General features: G+C 42.8%; 1 protein-coding gene across 1 annotated transcript in view; it reads left to right on the forward strand.

Annotated features, from left to right (window-relative positions):
• Positions 1-629: 629 nt before the first annotated feature.
• The window catches only part of CLYBL (citrate lyase beta like), a 168,521-nt gene continuing 148,664 nt past the window's right edge, over positions 630-20,486 (forward strand). The window contains exon 1 of the mRNA XM_032100122.1: positions 630-684. Within this exon, the coding sequence (XP_031956013.1) occupies positions 632-684 (53 nt within the window). The 5' untranslated portion in view covers positions 630-631. The remainder of the gene's footprint in view (positions 685-20,486) is intronic.

Below are 20,486 nucleotides of genomic sequence, written 5' to 3' on the forward strand. Positions count from 1 at the left end.
TCTCTCACGGCCAGACTTGGTCCAAAATGGGCAACATGTTCAGCGGTTGTGAAAGGGTAGGAATGTGAGATGCTGGGACAAAGAGGTGGCATGATCCAAGCTCATGTCTTTTGGAAACCTGACTGAAATATCCACAATATTGGAGGACCTTGCTGGGATTATGCTTTGTGGCCTCTGGCCACATTCCAGCATTGTGGCCTCTGGCACATTCCAGCATCGAGGCAAAGAAAATTATATTCTCAGTCTAAGTCTGGACTGATGGAAAACAGAATCACAATCCCTATTTCATTTTCAAGACCCTTTTCTTCTCAAGTTTGTTTCTTTCCTACCCCATCCACTGCTACTTCCTATGTTACCTTTGGTCTTGTCTCTTTATGCTCTGCACGAACGAACTACTCCCACTCACGGCGGTCATTTGCCCGCTGAGGGGAGCGGAGCTGGAGCACCGCAGCCAGAGCAGGCTCCGGGCCCTGGGGGCCCTGCGGCAGCGCTCCCGGGCCCCGCCCCCGCGGGGACGTCAGAGCCGAGCGCGCGGTGTGGGCGTGCCGCGGGCCGCCCGGCACAGCCAATGGCAGCGCGGGGCGTGTCCCAGCGCAGCCAATGGGAGCGCGGGGCGAGTCCCGGCGGCGCGATGGCGGCGGGGCTGTGCTGGCGGGCTGGGCTGCGCGCGGGGAGGCGGAGACTGTGAGTGACGGGCCCGCGCGCGGGGCGGGGCGGGACCCCCGGCGCCCCTCCCCCCTTGCCCCGCTGGAAGCCGCGCCCGGGGGTCTCCCCCGGATCCCCCCTTGCGAGTGCGGGGGAGGGGCGGCCGGGCCCGGGGCGGCGGGACTGGCGTTCGGGCACGGGCAACGCGGGAATGGAAGTCGACTTCCTGGTCTAGTGGAAGGTGTCCCTGCCCACGGTAGGGGAGTTGGAATGAGATGGTCTTTTAGGTCCGTTCCGACTCAAACTATTCCGTGATTCCCCCGGTTACCAGAACATTGCCCTTGCCCGGTTGTCCGCTTTGGTGCAGCTCCTGCATGGAGAGTGACCTTGGGTCTTTCCCATTGCGGCGCCCAGCCTTGGACCGAGCGGGCTCCTCACGGGCACCGTGCCCCATTTCCCGCAGGGGAACCGCGGGGCAAGGCGGGCTGGCTCCACACCGTTGGCTTTCCTGTTGTTTTTAGAGCATCCTGTGTCGCCTCCTCCATCGATGGCCCAGCATAAGTGGTGGTGTGGGCAGAAGCGGGGCTGTCAGAAGCCCCCTCAGCATCCCTTATCCGGGGCCTCGGGAGCCCCCTGTGAGTCCGGGGCGTGCGGAGTCCCCGTGCTCCTGTGGTGGCAGTGGCTGGATGAGGGACGGTTATGTAGGCAACGTGTGTTCTCTTGTCAAGGGACCGAAATCACCAGGTGCTTTCCCACAGATGGGTGAATAGCTGTCAGGAATAGCACAGATTTAGGGCGGAATGCTAGGAAAAGCTCTACTTTAAATAGAGGATCGCTTTACAGGTCCGTGTGCAGGATCAGGCTCCGAGTGACATGTGCCACGTAAGACAAAGGCTCCCTTGCACCTTCCTCCGAGAGATCTGTGTAGGTTTGATGCCCAGCTTTCTGCCTGCAGGTGTGTGCCTGCATGTTCCCGGCGGGCAGAGAGTGACTTCTGCCAGAGGGACCGATTGTTGGGTCTGTGCTCATTTAAGGCAGGTTTTCAGCAGCGCTTCTAGAAGGAGAGCACGGCGTTTTTTTGTATTAATATTAGGAAGGCAATCAAGTGTTAATTCATTTTAATATCAATATTTAAAGCTTTAAATTCTCGCGTTCTCTGCTGAGACCATGATTCTGTAAATATTTTATAGCTGAGTGACGAAAGCCTATGCAGTCTGTAAAACTGTAACGTAGATGTTACTGTGAACATGCAATATTGATGCTGGTGTTCTTGGGGAGCCTCAGGGGCAGCTGGAGTGCTTTGTGCTGTGCTAGAGGCATAGTGAAGAGCCCAGAAAGTCCACGTCAGTCATTCCTGCCAGGAGTAACTGTCCTGCGTAGCACTCAGGGTCATTTTTCCAGCCTACCTCCTTCAGTGTACTTTTACAGCCTGTTCCTGGAGACGATGCATGCATCCTGTTCCTGGAGAAGATGCATGCGTGTACATGCCTTTTTTTTCCCCCTTGTTTTCGCCACTTTTCCCCCATATTAGTGCAGAATCATAAATGCTATGCCTTGCTATTTCTGGTCATGAAGAATTCTGAATATTCATACTATGGGGGGGAAGAGGAGTCTGCACAGCATGAGGGCAGTCGGGTAATGACATTTATGTGTGCACAGCTCCTGTTCAATGCTGGGAGAGGAGGCTGGCTGCATGCCCATGGTGAGGCTCCTCTCTTCCAGCTGTGGCTCAGAAGGGGCTTCTTTGGCTGGTGATGCCATGGGTTGAGACATGGCTGCCAGGTATCATGACGCCCATGCTTGTCTCCCAAAATATGTGATGGCCTCCCTGTGGTGGGATTTGCCTGCCCCTTGCCATCAGTGCTGCTGTGGAGCCCAAGAGGCCACTGGGCAGGTAGAGACCGCAGAATTTTGGGCATCCAAGCAGTCAGAGACCAGAGCAGGATAATGCATGAGAAGTGCCTGCTCACCTTTGAGCTAGGCAGCCATGGGGCTGTGTGCAGCTGGGAGAGAAAATACAGGGATGACTTCAAATGTCAACAATCAATGAACATGTTGTTTGGATTTAATTAACAGCTTCCTGGTCTTTAGCAGGAATTGGCAGGTGCCACTGGGTCCGGACTGTGGTGCCCGTGTTCCACAGAGCTCTCTGCCATGCTGTCAGGCTGGGGCCCTAATTACAGCAGGTACCTCTGATGCGGTGTGGCTGCCTTTCCAGCTGCTGCCATCCTCTCTTCATGTGCATGCTGCTGCCCCTGTGAAGCTGGAGGGAAGCAGTGCTGCCCGGAAAAGGTGGACCAAGTATTTGTGTCATTATCAGGCAGGTACCCAGAGCTGGTTTTGCTTATTTGCCATGTTCCAGAGCCTCCTGGGCTCTCCCTGCTTGGGAAAGGTTTTTGTCTTGTTGGAAAAAAATTAAAAACCCCTTCATCCAGCTGTTTTTAAGTAACAAATGCAGCTGTTTTTTCTGTTGTTCTCTCTTTTCTTGGTGATTATGCTGCAAGAGAAGAGCTTTGCACATGCAAGCACGGTCACCTGTTTGCCCTCAGCAAGCCAAGCTCGCATCTGCTTCACCCATGTATGAGAGGGTTTTATTACATGTATTAATTTGCAGGGCATATTCCAGGCAGATCCATACCTGCGTGCCCGTACTGAATCAGTCAAAGGCTGCATCCACATCTCAGTGGAATGCTGCGAGTATGGAATATACAGTGTGCGCACGTAGATCTTGTCATGCCAAAGGTGCGGGCACCAGCATGCCTGCTAAGAACAAAGGAACCTGAGAAGAGTAATAACCCTGTGTCAGATCTTCTTCAGAGACTGTGCCTGTGTCATTTAAAATTTCTAGCATTGGGAGTTTCTTCTCCCATCACCAATTGCCATCTTCTCTCCCAGGAATCCACCGCTGCTGTGTCTTGTGTTTCACGCTCCAAGTCTGTGTCTGCTTGGTAAATTAGTGAAGATGTTGTTTTTCATGTAGTGGACACTGGAGGGTGCTAATGCAATGGGAGCTGAAATTGTTCTAGCAAATTAAAGGTTTCCTCTTTGTTAGTTGTGAAATAGTTCTATTCTTTGTTGCAGGGTTTAAATGGAAAGACATGAATTGTGGTCCTTAGCAGTAGCTGATCCTGTTTGGCGTGTATAGAGCTGTGACCAAGAATATCAATAAAGTGTTATGTCTGTGAGGGATTTCTTTCCTTAACCTCTATCAAAAAAAAATCACTCATTTTATGTTCTACACCTTTTTAAGTGTGTCTTTTGAGATTATGCCCTCGGGGTGAAAATTATTTGAAAGTGTGACTTTCTAGTGATAAAAACACTTTATCTGGCAGAATTGTTGAGCCACATGTGCAGAGTCTGCTTTTCTGCAAGGTCACTTTGGTTCATCGAAACTAATATTGTCGTGTTGCTAGTGAGGTGAGAACCTGATAGTAGCTCACGTTGAGGAGAGAGGGAACACCCTGAACACCACTAATCAAGTCCCTGGCACTGTGATCCTGTCTCTGGGGATGGACCTGATGGAGTCTCTGTCTACCTTGCAACCAGTATTGGTCTACCTTGCATCGCTGGGCTGTGTGTGAGGGCACGTGTAGGATGGGGCCTTCTATCAACCATCACTGTTAGGCCAGGTGAAGCACGTTACAAAACTGAGCCTTAGCTCTGGTTTTTCAGATTCACGCAAACATTTTTGTCAGGTTAAAGTTACATTGAGAGGTCTTACAGCAAAGAAGGTGTTACCTCTTCACTCTGCTCCAGCTTTCTGCTGAACCAGGTCTCTGCTCTCCTCTGCCCTTGGCAGAAAGACACGGGGCCAATATAAGCTCCCTGTTGTGCACTCTGGCAACTCCATAGTTGGCATTAAGGACTGTGAAACTACTGCCCGAGCCAGTTTTCATCCTGGCAGCAGCAGAGGTATGATGACAGATAATTAATGCTAATGAGAAGCAGGGTGCAAAGCTGAGCGTGTCCAGCTAATCACCACTGGCACCTCAACTGGTCTGGTTAAAGCTTGCACTGTTCTGGACAGTCCTGTGTGGTCCTGTACCTGCCTTTGCAAACTCATTACCCAAATGAAAGTCAGTGTTTGTACAATGTGTGAGCGAAACAGAACTGGGTACAAATACATCTTCCTTAGAAGCCTTTCTTTTTCGACATGCATGGCAAATGAGTTACTCCTCTGTCTCATTCCTTTTGCAAATGAATTGGGCTGTCCTCTCCTGGAAAATGTTGTTATCTTGCTGTATTATATCAGTCAGGTTTTATTCTCTTCCAGGTGTTGGGGTTTGCTTACATATAGCTGGTTCAATTTTTATTTCTTTTAAAAATATGCAATTTTTTTCTGAATTCCTCCTTGAACTGAAGATGTGTACGAGCACTGGAGAATTAACCTGTGGATGAGGAAACCTGAATCTCCTGTTCTGATACCAGAGGGGGGCTGCTGTTCATTTTGCAACCAGAAGCATGGACAATTTCACAGCAAAATTGCTTGGGTGTTTATCAGAAGCAGCAGAAACGTATCCTGTTAAAAGTTTACACTTCTTTTGCCAAGAGTTTTAGTAGCTTACCAGACTAGGGTTATAAGGGGATGTGAGCAGAAAAGCTTTTTAAAATCATTGTAATAAGTAGTGGTACTGAAGACACTCTGGTTAAGAGTAGTCTAAGCACACAAATATAGTCTAAGCAGACAAAAAGAGATGTGGTTGACAGTGTATTGGTCTTGTTTACCAGCTTTTAAGAGAAGACTGCTTCTTCCATCGCACCTCCATGCTTACAAGTAGAGAGCCAGGGTATGCATCCTGGTGTCATTTCCAGAACCAACGTGCTAGCTGTGGTGCCAAAAGGATCTGAATTTGTGCATTTTATGTAGATGGTGTCCCAACTTAAGAGTGGGAGACCTTTCTCCAGGAGAGAAGGTTAATGGACCTTCCACCAAACCTGTGTGTGTGATTGCGTTGAGTTTAAGCACTGCCAACTGCAGGATGGCATCTTGAGGTCCAATGCCAGCCCTGCTTGGTGGCCCTGCATGGAAAAGGAGGGTGTGTGTTCCCTTGGTGGGTGCTCAGTGCCTTCCATCTTTGAGCTTTCACACACTTGTGCAGTATTTCTTGGCTGCTCATAAAGGCTGGGTGAATGGGGTCCCTGGAGTTTTCATACCTGTTCGGGAGACTGGGCTGCCCTACTTAAAGTCTCTTGTCTTAAGAGCCATTCTGGCAGGTAAAAGCCCTTTGATGCCAAGAGCTTTGTAGAATTTCTGCTGATGAACCCCCATATATCTCATCCTGTCCTCTGCACATCATGAGCTTCTGGTGGTGGTTTCTCCTGGACCCCTTTCTCACACTTCCCTGAGTTCTGAACCTCCTTGTTTGAAAAGGGGAAATACTCAATTTGCCCTTATTTTGTCAGCCAGGCTGTGAATGGAGGTGTTTCTCCAGCCACTGCCCTTTTTGCACTTCCCTCTTCCGCCCCACAAGGCTGAGGAGCACAGCAGGTCTGCAGAACTTCGACTGCAAGTGGGTCTGGAGGTCAGCTTGTGGTTACTTAGCCCCAGGATGTTGAACAAGTCTCCTTTATATATTTTCCCTTATTTTCTTGTCAGACCTATATTTACTTCTCAAGTCTCCCTGTGCCCTTTAAATCTCCTGGCATCATTGGTGTAAATAGGACTTGCCTGTCCCTGTGAAATGGGCATCTCTGTGGCTGCTTGCCCTGCCTTCTCTAGCTCTTTGTGGGACAGGGCTGTCTGGTTGTCACTGGCTGCGTGGCCAAACCCGCCTTCTTCTCTGCCTTTTTAATTAAAAATGGTTGGCATCAGGGGCTCTGCAGCAATTAAAGGGGAACGATGAAACTTTGAAGAATTTGGGGCATAAAGTTGATCTCTAAATTTTAATGTACTCATTGCACTTAAACAGTTGATACATTTTATTATTGAGCATTCAGGTGACCTAATTTCCCTTAGTACTGTACATTTAGCTTTATACATCTGCACCTAATTTGTAAAAAAGGACTTAATGAGAAACTTCAAACAGTTTAAATGTCAATTACAAAGAAAGCGAGGTTTTAAAGTTCCAGTAATCTGTCCATATTGGTCATCGAAACATGATCCCAGGTGGACGTTAATTCAAGACAGATGGCATTCCAAAGGCACAATTACAAAGAGCTTATATATTTTCAACACTAACAAGCTGTCACGCTATGTTGTAGCTACACTTCCAGTACTGTATAAGCACAATTGCTGCTTTATCTGCTGTGGACTCGGTAATAAAGGGGTTTGATTCCCCACTCTTGATATTGTCAGTGGGATTTTGAGGGGGGGGGGTGAACTGGAGAGCAGGGTTAGTTAGTGTGAATATCTTTCAGTCACTCAGTCTATTAGGTCGGGGGGTTGTGTTTGTGTCTATGGTTTTCGTTAAGTTGGTGAAATGCTCTTCAAGGAAAGGAGGGGAAATATTGAATATGGGCATAACAAGACTAACTCATCGCAGCTATATTTCTATTTCCTGGCAACATTAATTAACTTCAGCCTTATCAGCTGCTGGGCAACAGCTATGATGATTTGTTAAAACCCCCAACATCCTGGATGTTTTCAGTTAAAAAGTCATCTGAAAGCCTTTGGAGTAATGCACATGTTACTTGGAAGACTGAAGTCCAAGGCATTAATAGTAGCTTGAGTTGCAGTGGTGTAAATGGGCAGCAGCTTGGCTGCCGCCAAGCAGGAGTGCTACACCCTGGGAAGAAAGCAGTGGAATTATTTTCTGATTTCTGAAAATATTCCTAGGTCCAAAGGCAGAGGTGGAGGAGCAAGGTCAAGGACAAAGCAAGGTCAAAGTAGGGTTTCTATTAGACTGAATAGTTGATCTAGTAGTAGATGTCCCTGGCCATGGCAGGGAGTTGGACTAGCTGACTTTCAAAGGTCCCTTCCAACTCAAACTATTCTATGTGGTAGATGGCAAGGTTTGTTTTAGAAGGACGATGTTTGGTATCTAGTTAGTAGTTGAGGTGGGCAGTGGTCTGTGTAACTAAATGATGAAAGTTAATTTGGCATGATTTCCACTGACTTTTTGTTTGTTTCTTGAAACCAGGTCACTGAAAAGCAAGACTTGCATGTCTATGACTAGACGGTGTTTTAATAGGCTTTAACAATTCTGTGCTGTTAGCAGAAAGATTAATAATGCTCTCCAGGAAGGTTTTTAAGCTCCTATGGGCACGTGTGTCCTCTAAGAGGTGCTGAGAATTAAGAGCTTATATTTCTGCTCGTTTATCTACCTTTCATTGGAAAATGGAGAAGAAAGCAGAAAGGCTAAGATGTTCATCCTCAGAAGGAAGGAATTAAATGGTAAGCTTACACTCTTTAATTTTTGTTTTTCATTAATGAATGTTGTAAATGTGTTTTTTAAAAGCATCTTACCTGGCTTCCATTTTTGAAGGAGTTGTAGGTGCTATTTGAAATACGCAGCTCACCAACAAGTGAATTGGACTCCTGAGCCACACTTGAAACAAAATACCAATTTTACCTGCAGTTTTACTAGGTTTCCTGGTTTATGCAGTGGCATTGAATGGCCTCTAGTAATTGTTTTTAGCAGGAAAAAAAATCTAACAAAAATGAAAAACACAACTCAAAGCTCATTAGCATTGTATTTGGCATGCTATGAATCATTAAATCTTTATATAAATGCAGAAGTAATTTGTAACAAACAAAATCCTTTCTTTTTTTTGAAAGATTTTCTTTTGACTTTTTGTTCATACTGCTAAGGTGCAGCATGTTTTCGAGACATTGGATATTATTACCAGAATAAAGGCAGAACCAATCAATGTTTTAATTAAATATTATTTATAATCCTTGAGTGCCAGATATACTTAGTTGTGATAAGTGAAAAATATTAGGTCCAAAAAAAAGACTAATAAATACTTAGATAGGGTCTTTTTAACCTAATTTTGTTTTTAACTTAAATTTGATACTAGTATGTGCTGTTCTCAAGTGGTTTCCCCTTGAATTTTCCCAGTGCTTATCAGGGGAACATCCTGAAGTCTTTTTATTTAGATCAGGCTTCGCTTTGAGAGTAAATAATTGTTCAAGTCCAAGTGGGAAACTTTCTTGCACCTGGAAAATTAGGAAAGCAAAAGATGTCCACATCCTTTCCCTGGTGGTTCTTCACCTGTGAATTTGAACTGCAGCAGTAGTAAAAGTTTTGTGGACCTCATTTTATGTGAGATCATTAAGCGACAGGAGAATTCAGGACTAGCTGCCCTTCATAATTCAGGACACTGAAAGGTGCCATTTATAAGCTCAAAGTGCCTGCAGGAAGGCAAAACAGGCTTGTAAAACCCATGCCCCAAACCCTGAAAGGGAACCGGTTTGTACTGCTGGTTGCAGCCTTGGAGCGGCAAAATTGCAGAGGTGGTGGGGATTTGGTTTTAAAAAAATGGAAAACCACCTGCCTCTAATATTTCATGTAATAACTTGAGTTTTCACACTTCTTGTGTTGATATCTCTTTTGTCCAAACAACCCCAAAACATCCCGGGCAATGATCCCAGTAAAAACCTTAGCAGCTGAACTGCCCAGCTGTTGGACTTACTATCTTCCCTGTTACAGCCCACTGTTTTGCTGAGCTGTTAATTTGGCTATAAAATAAGTTTGTCCTGACTTTTTAATAATACTTGGTGACTGGTGACCTTTGCCCATGATGTGGGCCAGGCATTTTGTAGGGAGAGCTCTTGCATTCTTATTGTTTGAAGGAGTGGCACTTGAAAGGGGGTGATGTGGTGATGTGCCATTGTTACAACTCTGAACAGGCAATGTAACCTACAAAATTCACAATATGCTGCAGCTTTATGGATTTAGAAGGCCTGAAAGGGCAGCCCAAGGAAACATAGAGCCCAGTGTTTTTTCTCAGAGCAGGTACTGCTTTCCTTACCTGCTCCCCTGTTAATCCTCAAATAAGAGCTGGAGCCATCGTTTTAAAGTTTATAACCAAAATGTAGCAATTGCTCCCTGGAATGAGGCATCCATATCTGTAATCTTAAATGGCTGGGGCCGAACTCTTCCAGTCAGGCCAGTGTAAGCCTTAGAAATTCATGGCCACATTAATATCCTGTGACTGAAGTTACCTGGGTGCCCATTTGCACCATCAGAGCCCAAATGCCAGTGGAGACAAGAGCTGGCTGTAAATCAAGTCTGCCTGCAGCGTCTTTGCTTTGTTAATCTGGATTAGTTCTATACCTGCCTGCTTATGCACACCAGCTCCAGCAGCACCTGGCTGTGCAGTGTGGTATCCAGCCTGTCATCCCTCCCCACGTGGATCACATAGGAGCTGGCGGAATGGCTGCGCTTCGGAAGCACATCCGTATTATTCCATGTTCTGATGCTGCTTTTGTTGCCTGGATTGACGTGCTCAGGGCCCCAGACACTGCACTGAGCTCAGTGTGACCCCAGGCCTTTGCAGAGCCGACTGCAGGACTCAAACCTTTATATCCACTATTAAAAGGCAGTTATGTGACTGTTTATGTTAGACCCAGGTGCTTTGCTGCCTGTGGACATGCTGTTACTTGACAAAATCTAGTATTTTTTAAATTTATGATCCAAATGTGATGAATATACTTACTGGAGGACCTTACTCTGCTTAAATGGCTTGGCTGCCTTTAGCCACCACTCAGATTTCTGGGGGGTGGAACAGGAGTCAGGTTTTTCTGTCTCTCTGTAGGGATGTGTCCGTGGCAGCATTCCTGTTATTTCTGTATTTCCTTTGTGAAGGACATAAGGTTTCTTGATGGCATGTCATCAGTATATTTTTTATGACATTTGGGGAATTTATTGTTCAAGTTCTCTAACTTGTAGTACATTTCAAAGTTCTGTGGGTTCCTTTATTTAGGCTTTATATATAAATGCATGTTTTGTGGGCTTATTGCCTTAACTATTCACTTGTTTTGTTAAATCTTTAGTGATAGTAAAGCACTGAAGGTGCTTTGGGTTGGGTCAGCACCAAACAGTGACTTCAGCATACTGGAAGTATACAATCTGTTTTCTTACTGATTTTTTTTTTTTGAGACATTGATAGATGTGAAAACCGTTTAAGAGTTGGGGTTTTTTTACTTTCCTGTTAAACTAAGCTACTGAGGAAATCTTCCTACTTCTACATGCTGCAATATGTCAGAAACACCGTTATGTTATAGTTGCATTATTATCTAAAGGAAAAATTGAGTGTGGGTTTGAAGTCGACAAGTGATGAAAGTAGCCCTGAGGTTGTCAATTAGAAAGCCAAGGCCTGGAACTGATAAGTTAATGGCCAGTCCCCTTCACACCCCCTCGCTTTGCTGCCTGCTCCTGCCTCACCCTGCAACAGCTTTACTGCTTGGAACAGAAAAAAAAGACACTTTGTGTCTCAAAATTTATCTCACTGATCCTATTTGCTTAAAGTCTTGGCTGGTTGTGTTCTTAGTATGGACAGAGAGTTAAACGAGGAGAAATGAGATGCTGCAGATAGAACATACAAACTCAAAATCATGCCCCTCCTTTTTTTTTTTTTTAATTTGTTTGTTTATTTTTGTTTAAATGTTGAACTGTTAACATGGTTTTTTCAGACCATCCTCCTGCAGTACACACAGCAAATTTAGCAGCAGTGCATAATTTTAACTTCTACCGTATGTTTGTTTGCAGGTTTTAAAACCTGAAACTTAATGGCAACCAGTTGGAACCCATGTGTGCCTGCTAAAGGCAGAGGGCAACATGTGTGGTTTTTCACGAAGGGAAATAGTGGTTACCAAAGTTTATGATATAATGTAATATAATACAAAGTGTTTCTACTTTGCTTGGGCAGGAGGGAACTAATGTGTTGCCATTTCTCCTGGGGAACACATGGGCTTAGATAAATAAATAAATCATGTCAAACAACAAACAGGACTTATTCAGATTTTAATAATTCTTGGTGTGCTGTGTTGTGAGAACAACAGTAACTTTATGAAAAGAGCTTTAAAGTAGTGTTAGCGGTAGATATAATTAAAACAGGCATTGTGCAAAACAAAACATGTAATTCATCTTCAGTTTTCGAAACTTCATGTACAGTGTAAGTTTTTAGGGCTTGTAGAAGTTTGCAGTTGGGCATCCCCTCTGCAGCCTGAGGTTTTTCTGCTCTTAGCAGTGCTTCAATGGCAATGGAGAGCCAAGATTTTTTCCACATAGTCCTCTCAACCTAGAGCAGATAAATAATAATCATGAGTTTGAGAAGGCAGTTTAATTTGTAAGGACATTCAAGTTTTTGACCTTTCTTGTAGTTTTCACTGTAACCAGCAAACATCTGTTGAATAATAGAAAAATGGTAGTTGCTACTTACCTGCCACATTCCAGTGAAACGGTGCTCTGAGCATGGACTGCTGCTCTGGAGTCTCTCTCAGCCAGATTTCAAACCATGGAGTAAATCTTTTTCTAGCTTAATTCAGGGGAAAAGAGACGTGGCATTGTATTAAACAACTCGGCGTGGGATGGTGTTTTCTCCTGATGTGCCAGCTCTGCCCGAGACCCACCAGGCTGAGCTTTTCCAGTACTTCCCCACAGAAGCAGTGCAGAAGAGGTAGTACATGATTTTCCAAAGGCACATGTTCCTTCTGTGCCCTACTTTAACTTACTCCTTGAGATGCATGTTTCACAATACCCATAAATAATGAAAATATGCAATGACATTTTAATTAGAGGCTTTGTTTTCTTACACATTGTGACACTGGTGTTTCGAGAGCTACAGGATAACCTCCTGTGGTGGCCTGCTGCAAGAGAGGTTATCTCAACATGAAGAGCACTGTATCTAGTTTAGCCTGGCTGGTTCAGGTATCACACCTACAGAAAGCATAATTCTGCAGTTTCCTCCTAAGATGATCCTTTCCTTGGATTGCAGTTTTGTCTTTACAGGAATCTTCTCTGGTTATTTTTTTAATTAAGTTCTGGAAGTTAATGGTGTTGGGTAAGAAAAGCTCATATCTTTCTGCATTTTTCTTCTCTTACCCTCTTTTGTACAATTTTACTCACCAGTCAGCCCGGCAGGGCTGTTTGCAAGGTACACCTACATGCTCTAAGGAAGCCCATCAGCCAAATTTTGGTGGAGCCAGTAACTGCTCTACAAAAGGCAGACTGATGTCAAAAATCTCCATTTCTTTCAGGGAGTTGCTGCAGGATGTTGGGCTCTGCTCCTCTGGGATTTTTTCCCCCTCCCCTTTTGTTTCTGCTATTGGTTAACTGTGTTTTCTCATCCATGACACTCTTTCAGCTTGGGAGTTCCTCTCTTGCCATGTGTTTCTTTACTTTTGTCATGCTTTAAGCACATCCATGTCTTTCAGCGTGGATGGTTTGATATGTGTGCTGTTTGCTCACCAGTTTACACCAGTTACTTCCACAGCACATGAAGCACAGCATGCTGAACAGTGGCCATCTTAGGGCAAAGGCTGTGGTGCCCTACAGAGAGGGCACAGGTTGAATTTGTCTTTGTCCCCCTTTCTCTACCTAAGGAGGGAAGAGTCTCATTTTAGGAGGAAAAGTTTCTTTTTTGTCTGCCAGGCTGGATCCACATAAACTCTTTGGCTGTCTAGAAGTTTGGTTGCATTGGATCACATCTGTCTCAAGGTAGGGAAGCCTGGTGTCAGAGCTTTTGATGCTACTGAGCTTTCTAAGGCTAAAAATCAAAGGGGCTCCTTTCCACCGACATGCTATACCTTCTCTGCCAAAGAGAACCTGAGCAGTGCTCCTTCATTCCCTTTTGAGTGCTCTCAAGCCCCGTTTCACATTCATGTGGCCAGATAAATGCTGGGAAGAAATGAAAATTACTTACCAAGAAGTGGTGTGGCATTTCCTAACATGTCTTTTCATTCCAATAGGGAACCTTAAAATAGGGGGAATCTTGTCTAGATTCAGTAATTTGGAATGGATAGAACTATGTCTTATACACAAGAAATTAAAAAAAAAGAAAAAGAAAAAAAGGAAAGGAAAAACACAGTGACACAGTGCTTGCACAAGGACACATTCAGGGTGTGAAAGTTGACTTGGCATTTCCAGATTTGTAATTTCTAAGACAAAATTGAAGTGTACTGTTGTCTTTATGCAGTCACAATGGATTTCCTTTGAGTATATCTGAAATGATACAGAGCTCAGTTAAGTCAACCTTGTCTTTAATGTCAGTATCATCATCTAAGACACATGTCATTGGCAGCATGTCTTCCCACAGAAACTCAGCACTGGTGTTCCTAAACGAGATAAACCAGAAAACGAATGTGCTCTCAAAGGGCTGCATTTCTTTGGGTATTTTTCCTTTGGATGTTTTTTATCAACTTCTTTGACCACTTTTGCCTGGAAAATGATATATTAACCTGAAAACACAACCAACAAATGGCAGAATCTGCAAAAAAAAAGAAAAAAACCAAACACCAGACACGATAGTTTAGGTTTGTTACTGTAATCTTTGACTCTATAAAATGCCATTGTTTATGCAATGGTAATGGCAAAATTAAATGGGTTTGAACCTAAGCATAAACTTGCTGGGGCAAACCAGCAACAGTTTGGGCCTTTCTTGTGCTGTAGACTGCAAATATGTTGGGAGGCCTTGACTTCAGAGACAGGAATATTCACCCCTTGCCTGATTGATCTGCCTGCAATGCCTGACAAAGTCTGCCGTGTGGTGTCTGCAGGATGTCTTCACTCCACATCCATGAAGGGAATTAGTTTAGTAAAGAAAGACATTGAAAACTTTTAACATTTTCGACACTGCCAGCTTCTTTTTCAGACCACTTTCAGCCTGTTTACAACTGATAAAAATTACTTTTTGGCATCTTTATATTAAATACATGAGATGTAGGTCTTGCTTCTTTCTGCCACCAGTAATGGTAATGCAGGCATATTCTTCCATTAAAAAAAAAAATTATTAATTCTGGAACTAAATGATAAGCAGAGAGCTGAACCCTGAGTCAATGGGATGGCAACAACTTTGTGATCAAGAAATAAATAAGAAAAACAGTTTTCAAAATTTATGCTGAGTGTATTTATTCTTAAAATATGCCTATTAAAATTATGGCAAATCCTAAGCTTACTGTAATCTGTTTAAATAATAACCACCACCACCCCCTACCAAAATAGAAACAGTGCTTCCAGGTTGTAGATCGAACCATTCAGCTGATGAAAGTCAAAATCTAAACTCTGGAAACTCAAAGTGTTTGAAGTATTGTGTTGGCTTTTCAGATCAATAGCCTCCTCTGCAAGTACCAAGAGAATATTTTCTTCAATATATTCAATTAGCTCAGTTAAATGACTAATTTATTCGAACTTGACCAATTGGGAGTTGAAAAAAAGCAGAAAAGCTTGTTCTTCTCTACCAATCTGCGAATAAAAGCTAATTATGAGAGGATTCGATTTGTTAATACTACAATATTGGAGGATATTAAGACCAAATACTAGACTGGCTAATTCTAGCTAATACTGAGTTATTTTAATAGATCAATTTTTAAATCTAATCATTATTTTTTTACAAGTCTAGCCTCTTTCAGATAGTGTTATGCAAGCAATAAACTGTCTCACTACATTTTAAATTGCATTCCAGTTTTCATCCAAAGAAACATAAATCACAAGTAAACACAAAGAGATCAACTAGTAAATAAGAATTGTGCCATACATGATTTTCTAAAAAAACCAGTAAAATTAATCTGAAAAAATGTATAATGAGGTATAGAAAAGTTTAAATATATATCAGCAGAGCTATGCTGTCCTTCTGGCTAGCAGTAAGAAGTGCCAAATTTAGTGTAAAAGCTATATTTAGTTACAAAGCAACATACTTTAGTGGTTACAAACTGAGAATTAACCTTTCTCCAAGAAAATAACTAAAACCTTTACATGGGAAAACACGCTTCAAATTAATTATCTAACTCCAGGTTTCCCATTTGGTAGTTTAGTTTATTTTTAAGAAAAGTGTCTGTCTTGAAAGATTTAATCCTGCAGAAAGTCATCGATAACTGAAGTACCTACAAGTGAAAATAAACATCAGTGCAAATTTGACATAAGGATTCAGAAATTCAGCCAAGAATGCGATGTCAGGAAAATGTGAGGATACAATTTTTCAGTCCTGTCCATAAACATTTGGTAGACGGGACACCCCACAATGAAATTTAATTACCTCTTCTGCTGGTGGGATCACGAGAAAAAACCTTGCTTCAGGCACCAGCAGAATGAGGTACGGAGGACGGGATGGAGTGTCTCGGTCATCATGCCTTTGTGGCAGAGACGCTGCTGAGTCCTGCTGCCTTTGGTCCGTGGTGTCCCAAACGTTGGGACAGACGCCATCATGGTTCCTCTCCATCTACTGGTCATGTTGGAAGTTGTTCTGGTAAATTTCAGTTCATAACCTGTCATCAAATCGCTTTGAAAAAACACTGCTTTCAGTTGCTGTTTAAAAATCAGTTTGGCAATTCCCCACAAATGGAGTCCCCAGGTGGTGCTGAGTTTCTGAGAGGTGGTCCTTCTTCAGCAACTTACTTGACAGTGTGGCTGGATGCCTCACCTCTTAGCCAAGATGAATGACTGGAGCAGTAGAGACCAGTGCTTGGTGCAGTGCTGCCAGACCAGGAAGCAATCTCAGGGTGCTGCAGCACCCCATTTGTGCACCTGCTGCTGTGTGCCTGGGTAGCTTCTTTACATTTTAAGCTCTCATGAACATGGGTTCCTCATCTTCAGCATGTCTGTAAGACAGCTGTTTAACTCAGAAGTAGCACAGTAGTAAGTAGAAAAGGAATTTATGACTGGACATTTTGCTGGATATAATGGCCTGTTTCCCCAGCTCCCCATTTTCCCTAAGGCTATTTCCCAAGGTAGCCCTGTATGTGTCTTGAGCCTCCAGGATCCTCCTTCTGATCACTTCTGTTGTTGACAAGCCCGGGAGAGGATTTTTCTTAACTGGCCACCCAGCCTTGGAGCTCACTACTGGAGGCACAGCAATGCAGCAATGATGGGTGTGTAAGGGATGAAAAGCCCAGATGATCATGTTTGCATCCCCAAAACTATTAAGATGAACAGACTACAAGTTCATCCCAGCCTCTGTTCTTCTCTGCAGTCTCCCTTACTGGGCTCTGGGATCCACAGCCCTGCTTGGGCATTCACCGTGACAGCGATGAGGCTTTACATCTTCGCTGAACTGTAACTGCCATTGTAAAGGGTGCTGAGATAAAGGCTGTGTGTTACCTGCCCTGTGTGTCTGCCCAGGCTCCAGATTTTTAAATGTGCTATTTCTTTGCAGTCCCTTTCAAGTGAAAATCCAGATTTTGCCATCTCTCCCTCAAATGCATCCACTGTGAAATTTAGCACAGTATTTAGGTTTCTCTGGACCGATTTTCAGGACAACTTGGACCTTGGGGGCGTTTTTTTCCTGTGATGTTTCTAAAACTGGCAGAAGAAGAACTTTTTTTTAAGCCTGCATATGCTGCAAGGAGTATTTTAAAATAAAGATTTTTTTTTTTTAATCTGTAAGCATGTTTAATGCTTGTATAAGGTGCCAGATTTTAATTACAGTTGGCATTTATAAGTGTGGTGCTGGCAATGGCAACCATATTGCTGAAAAAAGGCATAAATTTTGACACTGGCAATATGGGAACCCAGCATATGAGACTGTAAACCTCATTGCTTTCTGTTTTAATATGCTGCTTTAAGGGAAGGACTTTTAACGGTTAATATTTAACTAGAACATTTAGAGTTCAATATAAAGTTGTTCTAATTTCAAACTATTTAGTAATTTAGGTCCTATCAAAGATCAGCTTAGGTAATAACTTTCTATTAAATAGCTTTTAAATAAGCATGCTTAAAGTAGGGAAAATAAGATGCTTCATTACAAGAAATGAGGTTGGCATCTACCAGGTTTTCCATTAAGTTCCAGGTCACAGACAAATAAAGGAAGTATGTTAGAAAAAAAAACCTTTTTAAAAATAATTAGGGAGATGTCTGTTTTGTTCACCAGATGGAAAATCAGTAGTTGTGGGTGGTCTGTGCTGGATGGGGCATCTCACAATTGGCAGAACTATGCCTTTAACTTTTAAAGTCCTGGGACAAAATGTGAAAGTAATTGACTGTTCCGAATGCTCTCTCTCTGGATACCTAGCATGCTTTTAAAACCAAGATTTGGTGAGTTTCTGACTTTTTTTTCCTACAAATGCTCAAGCTGTTGTGTCTAGTATTAGGCCAGTTGGGTATATTTTTGGTAGCTGTTTAGTGGGGCTGTTGTCTTTTGTGTTTATGCCTTCATGTGCCTGGACCTGCATGCACACAGCTGAAATGCCACAGCTTTACAATTCTCCATTAACCCAAGGTTTTCATAATATTGTTTGCTGTGTTCAGGATATATATAACTGTTGGTTAACATTATTTGTTTCTTTCCTCTAGTTCATTCCATTTTAAGGAATTTAAATTTATCCATTTGCCAACATACTAAAGAAAACAAAGTTGCAACCTCATTTTCACAAACAAGAAGAAAATTCCTGGTTTAAAATAATTCAGGCATTTGAAAAAGTATTAAAAGCCATAGTATTATTTTTATTTAATGTGAATAAATAAATCATGTGTGGATAGTATGTGTATGATGTGCATATTAAATACCATCATTTATGAACATATTAGAATCTTCTTGGTGCAGTTTGTAACTTTGCTTGCTGTTTCAGAACTCATACTTTATAATTTCAGGTTAATTTGAGAAAACAGTATTTTGAATGTGGAAGATGGGTTAGAAAATCCTTGTATTCACATTAAGAATAACAGATTTTATTATCTGCACTGCCATAAGAATGTATTCTGTTCAGTGGTGACCTCTCAAAGAATGAGACAGAACCCATTTATGTCATAGGAGGCAATTGCTTTATATTTACCTTACTTTACAGACAATTTTTTGCAGTTATCTATATGAATGGTCACAGAGAATTGTATGTGTGTGTTATATCTATATTGTAGCTTGTGTTAAACCGATCCCCACTTATTATGTAGAAGCATTCTTGAAGATAAGTGAGGCACTCAACTTAGTGCCTTCTTTGTAAAATCCCTTTTGCTATGCATGACATGTACTCTGTATTTTTTTTCCTTGCAGTAAATTATAAAGCTTTATTCTTTCCATGAATCTCCTTCCAAGAAAACACATACAGCCTAATAACACTCGCCTTGAGGACTGTGCATTGCCTCCACTACAAAGCAGTGTTTTCATTGAAGAGATAATTATAATATGGTTTAATGTTCTTGTCAACCCTGAAACACTGTCCCTAAAGAGTGCTATTCTGGTGGATGTCTTTTTGAAGAGAGCTGAATGTGGCTAAGAGAACATACACACAGCCACACACTTTCCTGATAAACCAGGACACATTTTTAATACAATAAATGCTCTCTAAAAAGAATTGCATGTTTTCTAAGGTACTAATTCAGAGCTGCATCCACCACCAGATTCCACTGTTAAAAATACAGAAAATTTTATTGAATTTATTTATTTTACTTTCTTCTCTCCCCCTCCCCCACAATATTTATAGACTTAAAATCCATATGAGAACACAAACTCATAATAATAATTAAAATGTTTTTAATGTGCTTTGAGGCACAGACTTCAGATGAGTAAAAAAGCCCAAACTGGAACACAAATGGTTCTTCCCAGGCAACAAACACGCTTGGCTGTTAATATGCTGTAATTTTCTGCTTTACTTAGTAAAAACAGCAATTACTTATTTGTTCCATATCCCCCCCAGCACAGATGCTCCTCAGTCTGTCCGCGTTCCGAGCACCAAGCGGGCTGTGTGCCTGCGCTGGGGTGCGACGCAGGGCAGGTTTGCTCCTCGCATGCTGTACCGCTGGCAGCGCCTGTTTGCCACGGATGCTGCTCTGCCACCGTCCCAAGACAATGGTGTGCTGGGCCTCACTTGCAGCCACCTCCCCTGCTGAAGGCAGACGCTGCCAGGTGCAGCTCGGCAAAGCGCTGGGCTGACCTCGCGAGGCAGCGCGAGGATGGACAAAAGCTCGACGGTCACACCGGTTAAGGCTGAAGTCCAGTCGAACAAATCTTTGACATCGCTTTCACTGTATTGTCTTTTGTGGTGGTCTGGGGGTTGTGAGCAGTGTCTGGTGCTGCTAAAAGCAACATAGTCTGGAGCAAAAAGGCTTTGAGGGAAATGAAATCACAGGGTGGCTGAAGGCAATGTAAAATTCCCCTTGGCTTTAGGGGATGTCTGGGATTTCCCCCTTGGGTTTCAAAGCCTAGTTAAAAGGCTGACACACCACAAAAAGTACATATGACCAAAAAAAACCCCAAAAAGCTAAGGACAATGCAATTTCCTCACTCCTCATATGACTGTTAGTGTAGACAAGAAATTGCATGGCTCAGCACAACGCAACCTGCCGCTGAATCAGGTGCCTGGGATCTTGAATTTAATACGTAATTATTTTTAAAAGCTACTGTTAAATGAGGAATATGAGAGAATATGTTAATTAATTGAAAGGCATTCTATTAGGTATTTAATTAGCATAATTCTGGAAAGGTAGTATAAAAGAAACACAATCCCTGGCAAAAGTGTATCATTTGAAACCTCATTGCAGTCATCTCATCATTAGCAATCAATTTGCTTGCTCTGAAGCCAATGGGATTTTTTTTTTCCTTTGAGGAGGAATTACCAAATTAGGCCTTAAATTAATATTGTAAATAATCTCTCTAGAGAAACTTTTGACTGCAAAAATTTCCTCAACAAGCAAATCTTAAAACGTTTATGGTGCACAGTTTAAAAATATCCTTGAGATTTTTCCCCACAGGTTTATACGTTTAAGATAGACAGAATAAGCAAGTGTTTCTAGCAGAATTAACATTTTACCACC

This window comes from Corvus moneduloides, chromosome 2 (genome assembly GCF_009650955.1).
Source record: "Corvus moneduloides isolate bCorMon1 chromosome 2, bCorMon1.pri, whole genome shotgun sequence".
Taxonomy (NCBI): domain Eukaryota; kingdom Metazoa; phylum Chordata; class Aves; order Passeriformes; family Corvidae; genus Corvus; species Corvus moneduloides.